This window comes from Apiospora kogelbergensis (assembly GCF_038363985.1).
Source record: "Apiospora kogelbergensis strain CBS 113332 chromosome Unknown utg000002l_segment0_segment0, whole genome shotgun sequence".
NCBI lineage: Eukaryota > Fungi > Ascomycota > Sordariomycetes > Amphisphaeriales > Apiosporaceae > Apiospora > Apiospora kogelbergensis.
Window position 1 is genome coordinate 3,965,154 of NW_027117419.1, and position 12,089 is coordinate 3,977,242.

Sequence of the window (12,089 nt, forward strand, 5' to 3'; positions counted from 1 at the left end):
ATTTTAGGAAGATCTACCGAGAATATCGATATGGCTGATAACGATATCGGCAACCAGAAACATAGCCACTTCGTTTCTAACAGAAGGCATAATATTTCTTGACCCAGCCCTGGCAGCGTCGAGGGAGTAGAGAGTAGATGGGTCCACCTTGCCAACATTCTAGATCACAGATCTTTCATGGATTGTGGTGGCTCTTATTCGCGACAACACTTTACTTGAAAGAATCCAGCAGCCGAATACCCGTATCGATTGTGTTATCGCCTTAAATGCCAAGGGACTTGGATGAATATGAGTTTGGATGGGTACCTCCGTTACCTTCTGGCATTGCCGGACAAACATGATTGACTGATCGCCGAAACACATCCATATTGCTTGAGCTTACTGGCCATCAATGAGCTCAGACGTTATTATTGGTTAGTGTTGCCAATTCTCACATCACAGCCTCCCTATTCTTGGATCGCTTGGCAAAAACATAAACTTCCGAGGAGTTATCGTTGACTGTTACCACGGGTTTGGGAGTCTTGAAGGCACTGGATGTGGTGGCTTCTTTTGAGTTTCTACATTTGACGGTATATTGCTCGTCGTGGGTCTTGGTGCTATCGGTTGTCTTGGCGTTGAGAAATGGAATCTTTCTCCTTTATCAAGCACCGAGAGTTTATATTTACTATAAGACCCCGTCCGCAGCCAATAATTCATCGTCTCACTACACTATACAGCTCATCCCACTAATCATGACCAAGCTCACCGCATCTCCCAGGCTCCAGCCGCTCACTGTTGAAACTCCCGACTACGGCAACCGTCCACACCTTGTCCCAACTCCGCTCAGTCTTTCTCGGCATACCAGCGTCAGTTCGAATGACAGTTCAGATGGAGGCAACGCGACAGATACAAGCTCTGACATCAACATCAAGGAGGAAACGACGGGTATTAACAGCCATAGTCCAGAACCCCAACGGCCATTTCCATTGGCCACGCCCACGAGACCGTACCATATCTTCCCCAAAGTCCACAAGCGGGTCCTGGTCGCTATCATCGGCGTGGCTGGTTTATTCTCGGGGCTTTCGTCGAATATCTACTTCCCGGCTTTGGAGGCCATCGCAAAGGTGGGTGGCATGGCTTTCGCCGCTGAGGCATTTGACACCCTCGGTGCCCATGAAAGACTCTGCTGACACCAGAATCCAACGAACTAGGATTTGAACGTCAGCCTGGCCGACGTATCGCTCACGATAACATCATACTTGGTGGTTCAAGGCATATCGCCACTGCTCTGGGGCTCGCTGTCGGATACCATTGGCCGGCGGCCCATCTACATTGCGTCGTTCATCGTTTACATCATCGCCAACATTGGGCTGAGCTTTTCGCCCAACTTCGTTGCAGTGCTCCTGTTTCGCGCCCTGCAGTCTGCTGGTAGCGCGTCTACAGTTAGCATAGGTGAGAACTTACCCAATAGCCCCCACGGCCAAGACTGAGACCTGAGAACTGACTTTGGTATGAAGGCAACGGCGTCATCCAGGATATTGCGCACCCTTCTGAAAAGGGCGCATATGTCAGTTTTTATCAAGCAAGTGAGTGGTTTCCCACATTGAGAGACATAAAAAGCGGCTATATTACGTCGTCGAATATTTACTTACTCACGCACCCACAACAGTTCGAAACTTTAGCATCGCTGTCGGTCCGGTTCTGGGCGGCGCCCTGTCGCAGAGGTTCGGCTTCCGGTCGATCTTCGTCTTCCTGGTGATAATCTCCGCCCTCGTATTCATTTTCATCTTGGTGTTGCTACCCGAGACCCTACGCACAATTGCCGGTGATGGATCAATTCGCCTCAAGGGCATCTACCAGCCGCTTTTGGAGCGTCTTGTCAAAGCGCCCGCTGGCGTGCGCGACCAACAAGATGACTCGCTGCGAAGAAAACCAGTGACTCTGGCCTCATTTCTAGCGCCGTTGCGGCTGCTAGGCCAACTGGATGTCTTGCTTCATTTGGTGTTCGGCGGCTTGGTGTACGCCGCGTGGAGCATGGTCACTTCAAGTACGACGGGCATCTTCAAGCGGCATTTCGGACTCAGTGAGCTTGAATTAGGCCTGTCGTTCCTACCAAATGGTAAGACTTTCCCGCATCGGCTTTTGACACTACCCACCCCAGACTAAACATGCAATAGGTATCGGAACCATCGCCGGATCAAGCCTGGTCGGGTGCCTCATGACGCGCGACTTCCGCGCCGCCGAGGCCGCCTACAACGCCGCCCACGGCCTCCCCGCGACCTACAAGCCGCCCGCGCGCGCCATCCCGGCCGATTTCCCGCTCGAGCGAACGCGGCTGCGACACCTGCCGTGGATCACGGCCCTCTTCGTGCTGTCGACGGCCATGTACGGGGTGTCGCTGCTGCGCTACGCGGCCGCGGACGCGGACTACCGGCAGCAGCAGTTGCGGTGGCGCATCGTGTTCCCGCTGTTCACGCAGTTCCTCGTCGCGGCCACCAGCAACGCCGTCTTCGCCCTCAACCAGTCGCTCGTCTCGGACCTGTGCCCGGGCCAGGGCGCCGGGAGCACCGCCACCAACAACCTGGTCCGCTGCGGGCTGGGCGCCGTCGGCGTCGCCGTGGTGGAGATGCTCGTCGAGCGGTTCGGGCCCGTCGCGACGTTTGTGGGACTGGCGTTGACGGTTGCGGTTTTGGCTTCGCCCATCGCGGCGGTGAACTGGGTCTACGGCCCTGGCTGGAGGGCGGCTAGGATAGAGAAGGAGAGAGCGAGTGCATTGGGCGTGGCGCAGAGTGTTTAAGATACCCATTAGCAGACTTTACATCGATTTATTTTCTTGCATATTTTATCACTTAGAGCACAAAGATCAATACACTTTTAGCTAAATTAACCTGTAGCCACCGCCATACCAATAATTATGTAACATTCACTCCATCACGGCAGCACTCCCGTACCAGTTGTATGACGACCGGATGCGACGGCAATGCTCAGTTGATCAATCCGACGTACTCATAATCATATCGTAAACCCGGTGCCCAACTGCCGAGTAGTTAGCGACGTAGTGGTCCCCAAAAGGCTGCATCATTGTGTCTAGAAAGGGCGCAACTCGTTAGTCTTGGTACCCTCGTTCATATTACATGCCCCATTGCTATACAGGAACAGTTTTCCTCTTACCATAGGTGGTCTGCGGCTTGCTCGCACACAGCCAGACAAACGTCTGGTTGACGCCCTCGCGGAACCCGGCCCGGGGAACTGCGCGGCCACGGCGGCGTACTCGGCCTCAGTGACACCGTACGCGGGCCCCTCGAAGTCCATCAAGATGCCCTGGCCCACGACCCGGACCTCGGACTCCTTGTAGGGGAAGATGGTCGGGGTTGTGTGCAGGGCGATGGCGTCCCAAACCAACTGGGTGCGTCGGTGGTCCCACTGCCGTGCCACGTCTTCAGCTTCGAGTTGGCCGTCGCCGCTGGCGTTGGCTTGGTGGTGATGCAAGAACTCCCGTGACGCTATGGCGCCGTCGACTTCGAAGCGACGGTCGGGGCTGATGAATGGGGAGTGTGGGGTCTGGTCCCAGCCGAGATCGTGCAGCAGCGCCGCGACAGCATGGACTTCGATATCGAAGTCCCCTGAATCGTCAAACGGGTTGGTGGCGTTGCCACTGCTGGTGATATTGTTACCCTGCTGCAGCAGCAGGTGGTGCTGCCAGATCAGAGCCCCGAAGAGCCAACCCCGCATGACGTGGTTGTAGACGAAGTCGCTCGAGTGCTCGCGGGCATATGCATGTGCGGCGCGGACGACGGGGGTGTCGATCACCGTTACCCCTGCGATAGTGCGGTTAGGATAGGAGGACTCATCGGGACTAGCGCTTGCATTGTGCGACGATGTGAGGAGTACGGGCGAAGCTGCAGTAGACAAGACGCCCGAGAGGAGGATGGGTAGAAAGAGGATCAACTTGGAGGCGGCCATGGCGAGCAGTAAACTTTCTCTTCATGCGTTGCGAGTTGAGGATTGCCGTGAAGGACTACACCACAACAGCGACCGATGCGGTTTATATATCGGCCCATCGTGCAAGTGATTAATAATAGCCAAACCGGAAGTCGCGCAACGCATTTCTAATCAGAACCATGGAGTCGTGATCTCGTCGGCCATGATGCTCTTTGAGTGGGACGGAGACCCGTCTTTATGCTGTACGCCCCGAAGCGCACCGGAGTTGCGAACAATGGCTCAGTAAGCCCATAAATTGACGAATAGGTTTTGAGCCTGTATGCCACACCCTATAGCAGCATATACTTCCTAAATTTCAAAATGCCACTCTGGCCATCAGTGAAATACAAAAGTTGAACTTCTCGAATAGAAGTAGAAAGTACATGAACCCCCCTTTTGAGATTATGAAAGAAATGCCCCCTATGAACCCTTGCTTAATTGCATAACCGCATCCGGATGGAGTACTCCCACACTCTCAGGTACTCTTCAAAATGCCTTTTCAGGATCCTTGGTTTGATCGTCTGCTTTCTTCCGCCTCAGCGACGCGTACCGAGTGGCTAGACCCCAAGCGCCTACTACTACTGTGGTCAACGCCAGGGAGATGACGATGAAGACCCAAAGGTAACGCGACACGACCGCTTCCCCAGGGCCTGCGTCCCATGAGAACAACTCGGTGGAGAAGATCGACTGGTTTGCCTTGTCAGCACGGCAAATTCTCGAGCGAGTGGATGTGCGAGTGGGACAAGCTTACCGCCATGGTAGTTATCGGCAAGAACACCATTGTTAGCAGTGCGATGAACTTCATTTGCGAGCTGTCGTCCTGCATGGATTGTGAGATCTTCTTGTTGGTGGCGGCAAGTTGTGTGTTGACTCGGTTGATCTTGGTGTTGCGGCGGTTGTCTTCCTGCGCAAAGTGATTCCAAAGCTAGAGAGAAAGGTGGCGTCAGCGGGAAGACTCCGTCGTGCTCTGCGGTGGCCCTTTACTCACCGTCTGCATCGTCAGAGACATGTTATCGATCGTTACGTTACAGCTATCCATGTGGTCATCGAGGATGTCGCATATTTCCTCGAGTCGACCCCTGATACGACGGCCGGCATGCTTGAGCTGCCGATGCTGTTCACAGCGCTCGAGGTCCTCATTTGCTTCGGAGCGTATGCCGGTTGTCTCATTCAATCCAAGACCTTCGTCAAACGAGGCTGTCTCTTCGATCAACTTCTTGAGTTGCCTTTTCAGGGCATTGATCTCGTTTCCTAGCTCCCGGCTTCTGTAGCACTTCTTGAGATAACTTATCATGTCATCCCGCCCCATGTCGAGATCCAGGGGGCGAACCTCGGCTGAGTTGAGAGCAAAGGCATCAGTCAGTTGATCCACACACTCCTCTAGCCTCGTTCGTTCCAACTCGAAGATGACACCGGCCATGAGCATTGGATGGAACTGATCGCGGCCGATTCGTTTCAATTTGGTTATCATCTGTCGTTTCTGTTGCTCCGTACTTCCGAATACAAGGCCAAGTGATAGCCCCTGTTCCTTGTGGAATGTGCATGACAAAGCCATGTCCTCATTTGATAACGATGCCGTGCGAGCTGTCGTGCCTATTTCTCTCCCATCGTTAACCTTTGGATTCAAATTTTCAGAATAGGGGTACATCTGGCTTACCAATTCGCCTATGCCTCGTCTCATTATCGCACACAGATTGGGTCGAGAAGTATACATTCTCTCTCATTATTGTGCGAGTGATGCATGGTTGAAGCTGAAACCTCCGTACTGTCTCTGAGAATGTGTTGCGAGTGACTGGCAACGACATCAATGATGCGAACCCATCAACACCAATGGAGTTTTGGACCTTGTTATATAAACTAATAAGTGCCACATATCAGCAAATTGGGTTGTGTGTCAAGATCAAGACTGGCTTCTTACATAACACAGAATCCGGACTGGTTATCAAGTTCGGTCTGGTTGATTGATCTGTTAGTGAACACTGGGGAAATACACCTAGGGTTGGCGGTTTACCCTATCGAGCCACAACTTCCAATCACCCTGAGAACTCATCGTTTCAACTTTGAACTCATACTATTCATTCGTTAGCAGATGTTCAGATAAGACTGGTTAGAGTACCAACTTGGTTGCTTTTCAAACTTGACACAATCGTCGCGGTTACTGCCGGCTCAATCTCCCCTGTGTCGTAAGTGAACCGCGAGAAATCATGGCTATTCCAATGGCTGTCGGTGCGTTCCCAATCCATTCTCGTCGTCGCCAATATTGGTGTTGACTATGGTGATATTACTGGTATCGTTTCCATTCCGTCCCTTCCCCTAATCCAGATTTCTCTTTTAAATAAACGATATGCAGCTCGCGGCACAGCCTCTCGGCGATATGCCTCTATCGGCCCTGATTGGCCCCTTTTCCCGGGTTACCACCGGTTTTCTGCAGGCTGACTTGGGCCTCCCGCAGCACCAGACTCGGGCGGGCGAGGTGCAGCAGTTTGAGCTGCATGTGACTGCCCGAGTTTGTCTGACGTGGTCGGTCGGCCGTGGTCGCAGCCCATCCTCCCACCCAGCTGCGCCCGCCCCCAATGCAGTTTTTCCACTTCGGCCTCAATCTTCGAGTTGTGCACAACCACAGCGACATCAGCGCGGCAGTTACCATGAGCGCTCCTCCCCAGTACAGCCCTCAGCCCTCGGCGGCCCCTCAACTGTACGAGCATGTCCTACGAAAGAAGTACCGGAGTCAGGTGAAACTGCAACAGTCTCTGGACTGCATGTTTGGGGAAGGAACTTGGGAAGTCAAGGTATGTATTTGCGGGCGCGGGTATGCCCAACCTTTAGAAGGCAGACTCGAAAATCGCGATTGACAACCTTGCGAAATAATAGTTGCGAAAGGAAAGATGGATTGTCTGTCTACCAAAGTTAATGACTACGGTAAGCCTCGATGCTTCTTCTCGAGTCGAATCCCGGCTGACGCCAAGACACAGGCTGAATTACAATCGCTCGATCACGATGTTTATCAGCATTATGATGCGTAGCAGTCACATGACATCACTTTCGAGGGAATGGATAGGGACATGTTTATGATTTATGATTCAAGATTCAAGATTGCTTTTGCATTTGCATTTGGGTATATGAAAGACAGACACCAACCACAACGCCCATAGCCTCAAACAAGGAAAATAAATGAACGCAAGGTGCGGCAACGCATACAGAAATGGCGACATCCACCACTCAATCTCTTCAAGTCCTCCGTCTATCATTTCCGTGCCTAGAATTGATATGGTCCTTCCAGTAGGTCGTGTCTGTGCGGCAGGATTGTTCAAGTTCCCATAGTCTCTTCACCACCCTGTCCGACTCGTACCTCTTCTTGGGGTCCGGTTCCAGCATGTGCTGCTCGATGAGATCCAGGAAGTCGGCGATGAACTGGGTGCAGTTATCATGGGTTCGCAGCCGCTGGATCCATCTGGTGACTTTTGGCTTGATCATGGAGGTCTTCTTGCCGTCGGCATCCTCAATGACTCTGAAGAAGGTATCCAGCTCGAAGGTGGGATTGTGCGGGTCTACTTCCATCCTCGCATCTACGAACTCGACATCTACCGAGTCGAAGCCTTCGACGAACCAGGTCGCGAACTCCAAGAAGGCGCAGCCGAGTGAGAATATGTCGGAAGAACGAGATATCTTACTGCCCGGCACATCGAACTCGGGCGCTTGGTAGGTTTTTGTCCGGGGCATGCCATTCGGGTCTTGGGCTGACCGCGATATCTTGGAGTTGAGACGCGCGAGCCCGAAATCGTTTCTACAATAGAGTAATACCCAGTCAGCATGGTCGTTTCAGGTTTCGCCAAGGGCCCTTTTCAAGGGATGACATACAGCACTAATCTGGCTTCTCGGGCTTTCGTCTTGAACCAAAGGATGTTCTCGGCCTTGATATCTCCATGTCGTCCAAAGAGTTGCTTCTGTCCCTCTTCGATGTCATTGACGCCAGGACGCATAAACGCGATATTACGTTCGTTGTGGAAAAACTGAAGGGCTTCGGCCAGTCGATAGCACTGGTGTGACATCCATTGGGAAAGGTTGGCTCGCTGCTCCACAGCGTTGTACAGTTTCCAGAAGTCCCACAGCGTCCCATCCGCCCATGGAAACAGGAAATAGTACTCGGTATGCGTGTTGCGGTAACTCTGTATCTCGAAGCTGGCGAGAAGCTTCACAAGATGTTGATTGTCGGCAGCGATGAAGGCGAGAAGTGAGGCGATCTCTTGGTTGAAACTTGTAGGGTCTGACGCAGTCAGCTTCTTCAGAGCGAAGACCTTATGTTTCTCGCCGTCCTATCGCTCGGTGTTAGTCGATGAGGCAGGGAATATGTTGACACGCCAAGAAGACCATGGGATAGGGGGTTTTACCTGTCTCCCAAAATCATAGTGTTCTGGGTGGAATTCCACGCACGTAACTGTACTGAATCCTCCCATTTGAGGCTCTCCAGATCCAGAAGATGGTGTTCTCTGACGACTCATTTTCGTTGAAGTTCCGGTCTGCTGCTCTCTGCTCGAGATAATTGGTAGGACATCGTCATCGCTTAATACGTAGTGGTTATGGATTCCCTGCTCCTTCGTCTTCGGATCATGCTTGGGCTTGCTGAAGTACGGTGCGTTGAGATAATATGTCCATGCATAGAATTCCTTGCGGTCCTTAATTTCCAAATCTCCAAGGAACGTGTGGCCGTTGTTGCATTTATTGCTCTTGCATTTTAACGGGGATCTTGGCGGTCGTTTGGCGTAAACGGGAGGCAGGCAAATGTCGCTTACACCATCAGACACCAAGTCTAGATAGCGGTCGGTAGCACCACAGCAAACGAGTGCCGCCAGGAGCTTCACACTCGGGTATCTGCGTACCTTGCCTTTGTTCTCACCATGGAATGCTGTGTGCACGAAAGAATCTACTTCGCGGCTATTCTTGAAAGATCCAAGGCCGGCGACGATGACCCGTACCCGTTCAGGGGTAATGATTTTGCGGAGCATCTTTCGTGGTAAGAAGTTGGCATTGGCACCACCCCATTCAGGATCTTCGACCGACTTGTTCAATTCCTTGGACAGTCGCTTGGAAAGCTCTTTCCAGTTTTGGCTCTTGAGACTCAAGGAAGTTGGCTGGGGTTGGGTGACCGGCATTGGTACGTCCTTGTCAAAGGAATCATTACCCCGGTCGTGGCATTTGTTCACCCTGGGGTGCTCGATGCCTAGCTTACTCCAAGCGTTGCCGTTGGCCTCATTGCCCATGGTAACAGATCAGGCTAGGCGTTGGATGATTGTCGTGATGCCACGTAGGGCTGGCTGCAGTTTTTGGTAGGGGGGTGAAGAAGAGCCGCGATGGAAGATAGAAGCTTAATGAACTGGGCGAACTCCCAGGCGAGCAATCACAGTTCTTTAAAAGTAGGGAAACAAATCGCAATTGCGAGATCGTCACGGCACTTTCATCTCGCCAATCCTCCAGGCTCCCTGAGCCAGAAGTGGAGGGCCTTCTTATGCGTGTCATTCCTAGCCTGCTTCGACTTTGAGCCGCATCTCCCCAAGGTGTTTATGGCTCCATTTGGCCCCAGATGGTTCATATTAAGATGAGATTAAGGCTGCGATGCTGGGGTATTGACCGGCTGCGCCATGGGAGCCTGGTTGCCTGGCTGCCTCTCGGCGTTGCTTCCAATCATCACCTTTTACCCCACACCTTCACACCTTTCAGCTCCAATGCAGGACCCCCCGTCCTTCCTCCAGCAGATAAGGACGAGGACTCACCGATGACCTCCGATTGATATACTCAATGATCTTCAGGAGTATTTATATCGGCCTAATGCCTCGGAGATCCAGAGTTCTTGGATATCTGTCCGAAGTCCTTCGTACAGGCGACTGCGACCGTCCTGGCACTCGACCCGATAGTGCCGTAGTCTATTTGGAGACACTCGGCTGACATCCAGCTATCCCGCAGTGCTTACTCGATTGAGCCAGGGATTTGCTGATGATGGTGGTAATGGTGAGAATGGTGGTGTGGTGGCGTTTGGGGGTCGGAGGGTAGGTGATAGGTTTGGGGGGGATGTTGCTTATGAGATTTGGGAACAGGCTGATTTGAGAGGATTCGAGAGGGGGTGGGAGAGAGAAAGTGCCTGGGCTGACTGGTCTGCCTAGCATTACTTCCCGATCGCAATCAATACTTCGCGAGTGGCGCAGTGCAGAAACAGAGGGGGTTGGAGTACGCCTTCCGCACCTGGCACCTGCATGCAACCCACCCACCACCCGACCCCAATACGAATCTCTTCCTTGGTCCAGTATCTGGAAAAACCCCCAACCCCCGAAATCCCCTGCCGCAACTGGTTGCTCTGCTTCCTTCCTTTGCTTTTGTTTTAATGGAAACCTCCTGCAGTCCGCGGCCTTGCCCTCAGACCCTAATCGTTAGGCATTGTGTGATGCCACGAAACGTAGGGCTTTTCTAAAATTGATTGATACATACGCTACGGAAAGTCTACGCCTGAATGGAGAAGCTCGATCGGGAGGGTCTGAGACAGCTCACGTAACGTAAGGTCGGACAAACTCAGGGTAAACGGCACCGAACTCTGTGAGGTGTGCTAGGGTTTCGGACCTATGAGTGGCTGGTATAACCCCTGTAATATCGCTTCTTACGGTGTCGCTCTCGGCTATAGGTCAGCCGCATCCCATGAACATCTGCCATTCCCACAAATAGACAATGGGGCGACATTGAGTCTACCATATATAGGAATTGGAGGGCCTCTTCCAGCGTTATAACTTTCAAGTCTTACAGACTTCCTACTCAATAATCCACTTACACTGATTCGAACCATATTACTTTCTTTGGCGTTTAGAGAGCAGTGCTTTCCCACCGTAACGATGCCCTATCTTAATTCAAACATGGACAAGATCAAGTTCATTACAACGGAAACTGGAGGGGTAAGAGCCACCGTATCCGCAACCCAGGTCTCGAGTAAAGTGTTGTTGCAGGAGCTCAACAGAAGGTACCCTGGGAAGTACTCTGTCCAGGTATGAAGCATAGTGGTTTCCACAGGACTCATCAAGATCAAGAAGCTGATGGCGCGAAGCTCAGGAGAGACCGTTTTGAGGTTTCATTATTAGGAGTCACGATGGTATGTCTTTGTCTCATTAATCCTCACAATCTACGTTTGACAAGAACAATGGCTAACAGAATATCCCAAAGAACGAAGTTGGAAACTGAGAGGCTTTTTTCCATTTCACTTCACGATTATGGTGGCGACTGCCGCCACAGCCGCAGGAGCAATCCACGATACGGGACACATCAAGCGTCACAAGACGTTGTTTGTCAGCAGAACTCAGTCGCCACAGCCCAGAAGCAAGACTCAATTGGAGAAACCTGGTCCAATTAGGTTTTAGTAAATTGCAGAATGGGGGGATACACTGGCGCAGGTCGCTGCTTTTAGCTACGGCAAACGGTAATGGAGCAAGAGTCTGTATCCATTGGCTGGAAATGAGACCAATTCTCCTTAATTGTCTGTGTTTTCTCAGTTCAGCCTGGCGAAAATCAATGCCACGTTTCGAACCCACGATGGAAGTGGCAGAACAAAGCCTTTGTGGCCTGACAGGTCATCATGTTGCTGTGAAGGCTCTGCTTATGACCCGACTACCGATCATTATCATCCAATTCAAAGCAATCTGCAATCCACGCGTGAGACTAGCTTTTTGAAAGCTGTTGAGAAACAGAGCAGATGTGACCACGTGTCGTACTTTGCTGGGAATGTTTTAGATCAGGCTTCAATGCAGATGGGCATCAAACTGAATCGATTCACTCGCCCCATATACGATATCTGAGCCTGTAGGAGATGACGATTCCCAAAAATCGACCAATGCACTTCGGACCAATGAGGCCTGGCATTGTGCCCCTATTCCAGAGCTAAAATGCTGAATAGGGGCAAACGAGTAAAGGATCATGATCACCCTATCGCATCCAAGCCTACGCATGTATCATGGTAGTGAATGGCACTTGTGGTCTCTAAGAATTCAAAAGTTAATGACTTCCTAGATATCATTTGTTGCCAGTCACTTACCACATATCAGCCAGCTGGGACCCTTTGAAATTCTAATACATATATCGACTCAAAGCTACAATGCTTC

The 12,089-nt window shown here is 51.8% G+C and overlaps 5 protein-coding genes across 5 annotated transcripts; 2 read left to right on the plus strand and 3 right to left on the minus strand.

The window, feature by feature from the left end:
• Positions 1-731: 731 nt before the first annotated feature.
• Positions 732-2,776, plus strand: PG998_004212 (MFS general substrate transporter; the record flags this gene model as incomplete). Its single annotated transcript, XM_066871030.1, has 5 exons — positions 732-1,103; positions 1,191-1,431; positions 1,497-1,565; positions 1,649-2,098; positions 2,157-2,776. The coding sequence occupies 5 exons, from the start codon at positions 732-734 to the stop codon at positions 2,774-2,776; spliced, it is 1,752 nt and encodes a 583-aa protein (XP_066734780.1).
• Positions 2,777-2,991: 215 nt separating this feature from the next.
• PG998_004213 (uncharacterized protein) lies at positions 2,992-3,942 on the minus strand (the record flags this gene model as incomplete). The annotated part of the gene is made up of 2 exons (XM_066871031.1): positions 2,992-3,015; positions 3,151-3,942. The coding sequence occupies 2 exons, from the start codon at positions 3,940-3,942 to the stop codon at positions 2,992-2,994; spliced, it is 816 nt and encodes a 271-aa protein (XP_066734781.1).
• Positions 3,943-4,446: 504 nt separating this feature from the next.
• On the minus strand, positions 4,447-5,641 carry PG998_004214 (uncharacterized protein; the record flags this gene model as incomplete). The annotated part of the gene is made up of 4 exons (XM_066871032.1): positions 4,447-4,647; positions 4,712-4,885; positions 4,949-5,575; positions 5,618-5,641. 4 exons carry the CDS (start codon positions 5,639-5,641, stop codon positions 4,447-4,449), a joined length of 1,026 nt encoding a protein of 341 aa, XP_066734782.1.
• Positions 5,642-6,304: 663 nt separating this feature from the next.
• Positions 6,305-6,828, plus strand: PG998_004215 (uncharacterized protein; the record flags this gene model as incomplete). The annotated part of the gene is made up of 3 exons (XM_066871033.1): positions 6,305-6,466; positions 6,540-6,749; positions 6,790-6,828. 3 exons carry the CDS (start codon positions 6,305-6,307, stop codon positions 6,826-6,828), a joined length of 411 nt encoding a protein of 136 aa, XP_066734783.1.
• A 360-nt stretch (positions 6,829-7,188) lies between these two features.
• PG998_004216 (kinase-like protein) lies at positions 7,189-9,218 on the minus strand (the record flags this gene model as incomplete). Its single annotated transcript, XM_066871034.1, has 3 exons — positions 7,189-7,744; positions 7,819-8,273; positions 8,349-9,218. The coding sequence occupies 3 exons, from the start codon at positions 9,216-9,218 to the stop codon at positions 7,189-7,191; spliced, it is 1,881 nt and encodes a 626-aa protein (XP_066734784.1).
• Between the last annotated feature and the right edge of the window lie 2,871 nt (positions 9,219-12,089).